Genomic DNA, 11214 nt, shown 5'->3' with positions numbered 1-11214 from the left:
TCAGATGTCCTATTCTCCACATTTCAGAAATGTTATCTCCCTAATAAGCATTTCATTATGATCACCAAACTATATCATTCTGACTTTCCATTCCAGGACTTTCATTTGTTTAAACATATATATTTTTTACATATATATGTATATATATACACACACACACATATCCAGGTGTGGTGACATACACCTTTAATTCCAGCACTCAGGAGGTAGATGCAGGCAGATCTCTGTGAGTTCAAGGTCAGCCTGGTTTACATAGCAAGTTTCAGGCCAGCTGGGGCTACAGGGAGACCCTGTCTCAAAAAGACCAAAAAAAAAAAAAAAAGCATATACATTTAATTAAAACTACTTTAGAAATTCCTCCAAGGGTACAAATCATACCTTCTAAACTTTATTATAGAGGAAAATGGGGGTATTTTAACTAGGAAGGAAAGGGAGGAGGGCAGGTTATACATGAAGACAGAGAAGAGAAATAAATAACACTTAACTGGTACAAAAAGCTAGAGGGTGGGGCTGGAGAGATGGCTCAGTGGATAAGAGCACTGGCTGTTCTTGCAGAAGATCTGGGTTCGAATCCCAACACCCACATAGTGACTAACAACACTTGTTGTCAGGTGTCCCACCAGAGAAGATCTCTCAAACACAGAGTGTAGCCAGAAGAAAGTCTTTATAGCCAGCCGGCAACTACACTGAGCATTAGATCCCAAGTGCAGTTCCAAGCCTTTCTCAGGGTAGGGTTTTACACAGAAAAAAATCACATCATTGTCTGCTCGAGTAGAAAGCTCAGTGGTGGAAAAGTTCCCAACAGTTTCTTCCTGCAGGCAGAAGCCAAGAGAGAAGTACAGAAGTCAAAAACAAGCACTTAGCAAGAGTGATCAGGTACACGTTGACATTTTCTCAAAGCCACATCCTTGGGCAGCTGGGCCAAACTTCTCTAATTCACACTTTGAATCAACTGCCTCTAGTTTTCAGTCACTGGGATCAGTTAGGGCTGTAAGATGGCATAGCTATGGTCAGTCCTGAGGTGCCCCATCACACCATCTGTAACTCCAGTTCTAGGGGATCCGATGACCTCTCTGTCCTCTCAGGCACTGAATGACACTGGTGCATGACACACATGCAGGCACAACACTCATATACATAAAATAAAAGTAAAATTTAAAAACCAGAGGGAAACATATTAGTTCAAAACCATACAGAAAAATTTACACATAAAATATCTCTACATGAGTCCATGTGTATAGCTGAAGGCTATATAACAATAGTGCTTGACAGGAGATACCTCCCTTTGAGTTGTTGGCCAGAGCAGTCCAAAAGACTCTATTGTTACGGCCCCTGACTGCTTCTAAGGCTATTGCCACAGCCCTTGATTGCTTCTAAGAGCTTGAAGATAAGATCTTTTTGCTGAAGACAAGACGTAATTCAGACACAGGACTTGGCACAATGGAGCTGGAACTAATCTGGAAGCCACCTTCCTGAAGGCTAGCTCCCATAGTTTTGGAGAACACTATGCAAGCTGCTAAGGGAGAACAATGGACCAACCCCAACTTTAAGGCCTAATAACTACAATAATGATCAGCACAGTAAACTATATTGGAGAAGTAGTGGCACTTTTATCTTGGGGGAAATCAACTGTTACCTAATTGGACTTAAAGCCCATTCAGTGGGAGGGAACTTATGTGTAGTACTGTAATCATAGCTAAATATATGTGGTTGCAGAGGTCATAGATCTTAGAGAAAACTCTAAGGCTGTCACACCGCTAGACAAATGTAATTTCTCAGTATGTGCTAAATATGGATCCTATATTTACAGACAAGTATGCCAATCACCACCCATCAAAGAAGCCTTGTTCACAACAGATGGAGACTTTTACAAAGTTCCACAACTGGTCACACAAAGAAATAAAGTGTCTGTGATATGCCCAATCCTAAGTGACACATCTACCATGAAACCTCTACACCCAAGGTTTGCAGAAGCTAGTGGAACAAGGGGTAGAGACAATAACGCATCTCTCAATTCTCTCAACAGAATGCAATGAATACAAAAGGCCACAAATGGCTAAAGCATAGAGGATAAGAGTCTGCAGAGTGTGGGTCCTGGGACAGGACTCCCATATTAAAGTTCACCCACCCAGGGCTCAGGGACCATTGTGGAAGAGGGTGCAAAAATATTTTAAGAGTCACAGGAGGAGGTGCATGACTACATGGATACAGAGTCTTGCAAACTTGCTCAGATGAATCTACAGCAATGATGTCAGCATACACAAGATTCAGGCAAACACAAGCAGACAAAATGCTAGTGTAGAACTTGGGAAATAGGCAGCAGGACTCAATACTAACCAAAGAACTATTGGCAGGTGATTACTGCTGGGGAAGGAAGAGATGATCTTCTTTAAGGGAGTGACTCTAGATAGGCTGACTAGACCCCAGTGGTTGAACGTGCACTGAAGGACGTCATGGGATGCTAACTTGACCTGATAGGCCTTAACATAAATGACAGAATGCATGAAATTCATTGGGGGGGCGGGGCAGCTATGGGAGGGTGCCGATGGGGAAGAGGGTATAAAGATGATTAAGATGTTGTGTATGAGATACATCAAAATTCAATTTTAAAAACTAAATATAAATATATATAAAACTTTATTACCTCAGAGTGGATATTTTGATAAATGTCTCCTCTGTAGTTAGAAACAAATCACCTATCTTGCTGGTCTTTTTATTTCCGAGCCTCTAAGTTATAATAACAATTATTTGCATTTGTAAAAATTTATCAACTACATTACCATGAAACTCCAGAAATTCTTCTTGAAGAGTTAGGTTTCAGCACAAAGTTCTTCATTTCTAGGCTGGGTGCAGTGGTGCACACTCTTTAATCTCAGGGCTCAGAAGGCAGAGGCAGGTGGATCTCTGTGAGATCAAGGTCCACCTCGCCTACTGTAGGAATGACTTTTATAAAATGGACATAATCTGAACTAATGAACTTTAATTAACCTTGGCAAACTCACTGGACTATGTGTTCATATGACCTGGGCATGTGATCTTGTTTCCAGGAACCTTAATTTGCTACTATGCCCCAAAACAATAAGGAATCAATGTGGCTATGCTTGAGAATTAACATACCAAAGCCTTGAAAGTCAGAGAGTGCATCTTCGTTGAAAACAAAAGATGCTTGAAATTTTGTATATAAGGTATTCTAGAACTAGGGGTGAAAAGGAAAGATTGATAAGGGTGAATCCAAGCTTGTACTTCCCCAATTGAAGCTGGAGAAATGGTTTTGAATAAAATTATGGGTGAGGCCTGACTTGGGAACACAGTTCCAGAAGCATAGTTCTAGGGTACAGCTCCAAGAGACATGGGAATGGGTGTCATCAGAATTCAAGCCCACTCTTAGAAACTAAAGAGGTTGTTATTCAGGTAATTGTAATCTGGCATGGTAACACTACAGTCTACATAGTGAGTTCCAAGCCAGGTGGGGCTACAGAGAGACCCCATCTCAAAATTAATTAATCAAGTCATTTAATTTTTTCTATAAAACTCAATTTCTGCATAGAGAAAAATATCACGGGCTATCAGTCACGTTAGAATTCTGGCCCTAACCCTCCCAGGGGAAGAAGTATTGGGTCGCTCATTTACTTCCTCCTTACTTTTCCTAACACAACAGTTCTTCACATGGATTGTGATTAGACAGAGCGAGCGAGCGAGCGAGCGAGAGAGAGAGAGAGAGAGAGAGAGAGAGAGAGAGAGAGAAAGAGAGACTCTTACTTGGTTAAGTCAAACCATTTACAAACTACTCCTCAAGCTGATGAAAATTTGATATTTAATCCTGCTACCTGCAGAATTCTAAAAGGTTACCCACCTTCTTGGCCTCTGAGGAGGACATTCTGCATGATGTCTTCCCTTTGAGTGTAGGCACAACTTACAAAGGAATACCGACTGCAGGGTAGGTTCATGGGAACATGAACATACATACAAGACAGGCCAACAAACGGAGTGTCAAGACAACAGGAACCTCAGCCTAACAGCCACAACAATCAGGGAGCTTGGAAAGGGACCTTAAACCTTAGATGAGATCCTTCTGCAGACATTCTGATTGCAGTTGTGTGTGACCAAAGCATCTATCCATGCCAGGCCCAGACTTCTTTTCTACAGTTCTGAGCTAATAAACCATGTTTTTTTAGGGGTGTGTGTGTGTGTGTGAAAGTCTATGTGCACATACGCGTGCAGGCCTACAAAGGCCAAAAGAGCACGCCAGATCCCCTGGAGCTGGTGCAGATGGCTGTCACTGGCGTGGCCCAGGTCCTCTGACAGAGCAGCAGGTCTTAAGTACTAAGCCCTAGGTTATGTCGTTTTTTTAAACAACCAATTTGTGGTCATTTACATAATAAAAAAACAACACATTCATATGTGTCAGAGGACAACCTGCAGGAGTCAGTACTCTCCTTCCACCAGGTGGAAGGGACCAGAGGATGGAACTCTGGTTGCCAGGCCTTTACCTGCCGAACCACCTAGCCCGCCCAGTCCCCTGCATCTTATTTTGCAAGACAAGCGGCGTTCCCAAACAGCAGCAGGCTCTCCGGCTGTGTCTGGGCGGCCGGAATCGCGAGACAGTGCACATCAACTCGAACACATCCATGAAGGTCTGACTGATACCGTGCTTCCATGCTACGCAGACCACAGGCCTAAGCCACTTTCTCCTTCCACTTTCCCTGGTACCCACTAAGATTCCGCGACCAGCAGCCCCGCCCACCGAGAACCTACCAGCCCCCGACCAGCGCAGGAAGCGCACAGTCCACTCTGCAGGCCTGCGCAAAGAGGCTGCGGGCGAGCGCTGTGCCAGGGCGGGATCGGTTGTTTGAGGCAGAGCTTAGGACATGTTCCAGCGACGTGGGGCGGGACTTCTTAGGACAAGATTGGGAGGTGCTGAGCGGGATTTAGGACGAGATCGACGGCTTGGGGCGGGGTTTAGGTCAAGAACTGCGGCAAAGGGCGGAGCTTAGGGAGGGAATTGGCGACGTGGGGCGGGGCCAGGGAGGGATCCGGCGGAGAGGGCGGAGCGTAAAACAGGATCCGCCGGTAGAGGGCGGGACTTAGGGCGGAATCTGGTTGTGTGGGTGGGGCTTAGCGCCCGTCGCGCCTGCGCAGGGGGCAGCCAGGGTGCTGTGTCGTTACTTTTGAACAGTGTGGCGCGGAACAGTTCGAAGAGCCGCTTGGGTAGCTGTCTGCGCAGTGGGAGCGAGCGTTTTTGCCCGTGGGCCCAGCTATGGCACTGCAGCTCGCCCGGGAACAAGGCATCACCCTGCGCGGGAGCGCGGAAATCGTGGCCGAGTTCTTCTGTGAGTCCGGCGCGTGGCGGAACTAGGCCGGAGGCGCGACGAGGTCGCGGGAGGCCGGCGCTGCGGCTCGCCAGGGTCTGTGTCTGCGAGCCGCTGCAACCTGGCGAGCAGCTGCCCCGCTAGCGCCTCTGCCAGGTGCAGGCCTCCGCCCCGGGCGGCGGATGCACTGTTCTGCGGGGCGGGGAGCTAGGCCTGTGCAGAGAAGGGAAAAAAGAGGGTACTCAATTGCTCAATGGTCCCCGCCTCCTATTTTGACCGTCCTCTGACCATCTGAATTTACACTTGGATTGCAGTGAAGTGAAATTTGGCAACTCTAGGTTATTGCGATTTCACGGTTTTCTTTCACTACCACATACGTGCAGGTATCTTTACTTGGAATCGTGTTTACACATTTACAGCTTTAATTTTTTTTTCTTTGCTTTCAGCATTTGGCATCAACAGCATTTTGTATCAGCGTGGCATATATCCGTCAGAAACCTTCACCCGAGTGCAGAAGTACGGACTCACCTTGCTTGTAACTACTGATCCTGAGCTCATAAAGTATCTCAATAATGTGGTGGAGCAACTAAAAGGTAATTGCTGGGAACATTTTCAGGTTTGCATCTTCTAGGACCCACATTTTTAAGTCGTCATTTTTCAGCTCTTTATGTAGCTAAGAGTCTACAGTCTCAAATATAGTGATTATTAATTGGTAGGAAGCTAATAATGTAGAAACAAGAAGAAACCCCAGTCCTTCCCTCCATTGCATTTTAAGGAGACTGAATAATGGGATGTTAGAAATCTTACATCTCTTAACAAATGTCTTATCAACTACTTTAAAAATGGATTTTTCAAGGCAGGGTGTAGTGGTGCACCCTGTAACCCCAGCACTCAGAAGGCAGAAGCAGGTGGTTCTCTTGAGTTCAAGGCTAGCGTGGTCTAGTTCCAGGCCAGCTAGCTAGTTCCAGGCCAGCTAGGACCACAGGGAGACCCTGTCTCAAAAATACAATTAAAAAAAAAACAAAACGGATTTTGCAGTTAATGCTGAATGCAACAAGTTGGAATTTTCACACAATAATAGTTATGTCAATTAATCTGAAAAAATATCCACTATATAGTCTTAATATAATTTTTTTACCTAGAGTCTATAGTTTTTATAAAATTAAGACCAAATAAAATGGTTGTCATCGCTAGGGGACTACGTTTCTAAAATCACTAAATAATAGAATATCCAGGGCAGTTTTCTTTTCAGCTACTCACTTTTATGTTTCTTTTTTCCTTTTAGACTCCTTAGTTTCTCACGTTGCTCATTGCATCAGCGACTGTCATTTCTGACTTCTGTGTTAGGCCTTGTGTCTTATGTATTAGTCATACATAACAGTCCTTCGTGTCATTTTCAGTTTTGTTATAGTGTTGGCTGCTTTCTCATTAACCTCAGCCTTAAGATGGCCTCTGTTAATACTTGTGCATGTTGGGCCTGAATTCACAGGCAAAAAAAGATAGGGTTCCCTGACTCTTTACAGGCTTTCTTACCCTTAACCTTTACTGGCATTTTGGTGTTTAGTGGGGCGCTTTCCTGTGTATCATAAGATGCGTGGCAGTATTCTTGGCTTTTGCACACCAGGTGTCAATAAACATTCCTGGCTGTGACTACCCAATAGCTCTGTATGTTACCAAATGTATCCCTTGTGGACAGAATTGCCCTTGGTTAAAAATTCTCTGGTAGATTAGGACAGTCATAATGTAAAGATGAGATGTTTAGAGGGGATATGGAAATACTCTCAAGTGCAAACAGGATACATCCCAGTAAGAGCAGCCCATTAAGAGTTCATCCAAACTTGGGTCAGGGCTAAGTCATCTGTAATCATTCATAAGTTTCTATGTATTCTTGTCCTGGAACTTCTAGGCAGCTATGGATGTATGTCTTAATTTGATGGAGAGGCCATATGGTTTGGAAATGCTAGGTTAATTGATCGTACTCTGCTTAAAACACAGTCATGATTTTCCTGATTCTTAAGGTGTAAATTATTTACAGTAATTTCTCCCATAAGATTTTGCATGGGATAGCCTCTTAATTTTTCAGAATGACCAAGTTACTCACCCTTTCTTCATTGCAGTTGTGTGCCCATCCTTTAGCCCTCGGCTCATATGCTCTCCCCTTTTGAGTATTTAAAGCCTGTGCTTCTCCTTTTGCACATTAATGATGCCACTCCTTAAAACTAAAACCAGTCCTTCCCTTACCTCCCTGAATAGTCAGGTTTTATGTTTATGTTCTCATTGTACCATATCTCAGCAGCCACCACAGATGTGATGTCACAGCTGTTAATGACAGTGCTTATATTAAAGTTCATCTCCTGCACTCCGACCTTGAATTACAATGAAGGTACAAGTTCACTACTTGTCCTTGGCACCCTCGTCATACCTGCTACTAATATTGAGAATTTTAAAACAAGATAGATTATTAATAGGGAAAATGTCCTTATGTATGAAAGGCAGTCCAAAATACCGGTGATGGGAATTCGGTAAGGATAGGAAGTAAGTGCTTAGGAATGAGTTGCTTTCTAATAGAGTAGAATATAAAAGATGCCTTGTGTGTTGCAGAATGGCTGTACAAGTGCTCAGTTCAGAAGTTGGTGGTAGTCATCTCAAATATTGAAAGTGGTGAGGTCCTTGAAAGATGGCAGTTTGATATTGAGTGTGACAAAACTGCGAAAGAAGATAGGTAAGTGTGAATTAACATGTTCCCACTTTAATTCTTTTCATAACTTCTGGTGCTACATGAGTTCAAATTAAAGTATAATCTGTTTCTAAGGTATATTTTTAAAGATATCTGGTCACCTATGAGAAACTTCTTAGGCTTCTGTTAGCCTATCATTGATTTGTATAGATAAGATGCTTTTAGCATAATTGCCTTTAATTTGAAGTTTGATCTCAATATTTCTGGTAGTATCTGCAAAACTTCTTGATATAATAGGTGGGCCATTTAATCAAGTATTGAAAAGTACTTAAACTACATGGGATAATCCTAGACCTGCTCCCAGCTTAAGATGTAGCTCCTCTGTACTTCATTTAATGTGAGGAACTTCCAAATGCCTTCATAAACTGGGAAGATTGTGAGCACACTGCATCAGAAATGACCATCATGACATTGTTTAGCCTTGTTCTGGGCTTACTGTTAAGTTCCTGTAATGAAAAGCAGTTTGCTTCTGAGGACTTTGATCGATAGGAAATTTTTAGCTTATAAAAAATTTTATGCACAATTTGTTTTACCTGAGTCAGTGGATGGAATATTTAGACATTAATAAAAATGCCAAAATTATTATGCCAATTAAATATTTCAGAAGCTATTTACTTTAGAGGTATTGAAGTTTTTCTTAGTGGAAGGGGTTCAGGAATTTTCTAATCATTGGACACTGAAAGATCTGATAGTAAGACCATCCCTAAAAGATGATTGAAGGGAAAATGCAATGATATGGTAACCTGAGGATACTTTTAACCAGTAATTTTTAGCCTCACTGTAATAGTCACCAGTATGTTTTAAATAACTTGTTAAAATCTAAAATGAATGAATTGATTTGATTCTTTCATAGTGCTCCTAGGGAAAAGTCACAGAAAGCTATCCAGGATGAAATTCGCTCCGTGATCAGACAAATCACAGCTACCGTGACATTTCTTCCACTGTTGGAAGTTTCTTGTAAGTATTATACAACTTGCCTTAAGCTTGCTGGGGAAAAAAAATATACTATTGTTTTAAGAATGTTTTATCAAATTTTAATTATCAGTGCCTTGTAGCATAAATGGGCTGTGGAAAGCATTTATAGCAGAAGTGGTATATGTGTATTCTAGAAAATGTACAGGTGGGTATGAGGAGGTGTGGTCAAAGTGTTTACCACGCAAGTGAGGGCCTGAGTTAGGATTCTAGTACAGGGATCTGGGTAGGTATGGTGGGCTTCCTGTAATTCCAGCCCTGGAAGGCATAGATGGGGATCACCAAAGAAAGCTGGCCAGCAAAACTAGCCATCATGGGTTTGAAAGACCTTATCTCAATAAAGTGGAAAAGCAATCAAGGATAATTCTTTACATCAACTTTGGTCCTCCACATGGAGTATACCACTCCTACATGTACACACACATGTAGAAATGCTGAGAAAATGAAAAGTACTCAATTCTTTACATAATTCTTTTTACTATTTTCTCTAGAAAATCTAATACTGTGTTTTAACTAAATTCTTATTGAGGAAGATAACAGAGTCCAGGCTAAGCTATCTTTTCTAGCAATGGATGGTTTAAAATGAGTCAAGTATGAGAGACAAATAGTTTACTTTTTAAAAAAACACCGTACTTTAATCTCGTTCCCACTTTAGGTTCATTTGATCTACTGATTTATACTGACAAAGATTTGGTCGTGCCTGAAAAGTGGGAAGAATCAGGACCACAGTTCATTACCAATTCTGAAGAAGTCCGTCTACGCTCATTCACTACCACAATCCACAAAGTGAATAGTATGGTAGCCTACAAAATCCCTGTCAGTGACTGAGGGGAAGGTGAGGAGAGTAATGCCATTGTCTGTCTCAAATGTGTATTTCCTGAAACTATAGCTGATATGTTTTCTTTTATTGCTTCATTTTCAGGTGGGGAAAAGCCAGCAGTGTACTTTAATAAATGTGCCTGATTGTTCCAGTTCTTGGGTTCGTGCTTGACCTTCTGTAGACTCAATACCATGAGAGTGCTGTACATTATTCAAGAGGAGCCAATGAATTTTGTCAACTTTGGAAAGTGAAATCCTTTAAAGGGTAATTGTAGATAGTAATTGTTATAAACCTCAATGCTTTCCTTGATCATTTTGGTCATGTAGCTTGACTCAATATATGTAGAGAGGTATCTGAATATAAATAGAGCAAAAGAGGTTTGTCCGAATCTTTGTTTAGTTTCTGAAATTAGTGAAATACTGCTTTATTAGATCTATTTGTTATTTCTGCCATTGTATATATCCCATGTTGAAACAAATTGTAATTATTTGATTTTAATGTATATACCATGAACCCACAAAGCAATGGATATTTGTACTGCTTAATTTCTGTAATAAGGACCTCTTAATAATTTTAAATGTTTTATAAAAATCAAGCTTAAATAACAGTGATAAAATAAAGTCTGAGTGTTTTAAATTTGCCTTAAAGTATTTTTGATACTTGATGTGGTATTAATACAGTCAGACGGAACAATGAATTGAGAATAGTAAATTACTCCTTTTGATTTTATGCTACCTTCATCTCACAACAGTGCCCTTAATGTAAAGGAATAGGTGTCACTTGTAATTACTTGAGTACGAGGCTCTAGTGTCTCTACTCCTAGTGTTAGCATAGCCTGGTGTTTCTTATGCATTTGAACACCAAGCCTTCACTGCTGCTCCTAGCAGGTGTGTTAGTTGTTTTCCAACATCAATTTAAAACTCAATAAACCGCTTCTAAGCTCCATTCTAAATCTTGCCTTACTTTATTGATTATCAGTTTATTAAATGCTGTGTGAGACACTTCTGAGTTTTGGTGTGTACTTAGTCATTTACCCTTTCAGTACTAAATAAGTACACTGACCATTCATAAAGAATTAACATATGCAGCCTCTATTAGTGTGGAAAGGATAAGGCAGAGATCCAGGAAGTAACGCAACAGGCTAGTTTCATTATTTTTGTGTCCTTGTTATCTCAGGGTAAATCATTTTCTCCTCCAAGTACATGTTTATTAAGAATAAAGGGAGGATCATGCATTTTTCCCCATGTGCTGAACACATAGGTGCCAATATTTGAGGGCAATTATAGTGAATTCTGTCATAAAACTCATTCCCAAAAGAGATGTTAAGCTCCTTAACAAGGCCCAAGGGTCTAGAAATGGTCACCTCTGAGAAGAAA

The 11214-nt window shown here is 41.5% G+C and overlaps 1 protein-coding gene across 1 annotated transcript; it reads left to right on the top strand.

Moving 5' to 3' along the window:
- Positions 1–5118: 5118 nt before the first annotated feature.
- Positions 5119–10783, top strand: Mad2l1 (mitotic arrest deficient 2 like 1). Its single transcript, XM_008844615.3, has 6 exons — positions 5119–5330; positions 5756–5902; positions 7911–8031; positions 8900–9003; positions 9674–9853; positions 9941–10783. The coding sequence occupies exons 1-5, from the start codon at positions 5258–5260 to the stop codon at positions 9844–9846; spliced, it is 618 nt and encodes a 205-aa protein (XP_008842837.1). The 5' UTR covers positions 5119–5257; the 3' UTR covers positions 9847–9853; positions 9941–10783.
- Positions 10784–11214: the final 431 nt, after the last annotated feature.

This window comes from Nannospalax galili, unplaced genomic scaffold, assembly GCF_000622305.1.
Source record: "Nannospalax galili isolate Female #2095 unplaced genomic scaffold, S.galili_v1.0 scaffold441, whole genome shotgun sequence".
NCBI classification, from domain to species: domain Eukaryota; kingdom Metazoa; phylum Chordata; class Mammalia; order Rodentia; family Spalacidae; genus Nannospalax; species Nannospalax galili.
The sequence above is the reverse complement of the archived record's forward strand: the minus strand, read 5'-3'. Positions and strand labels throughout refer to the sequence as shown.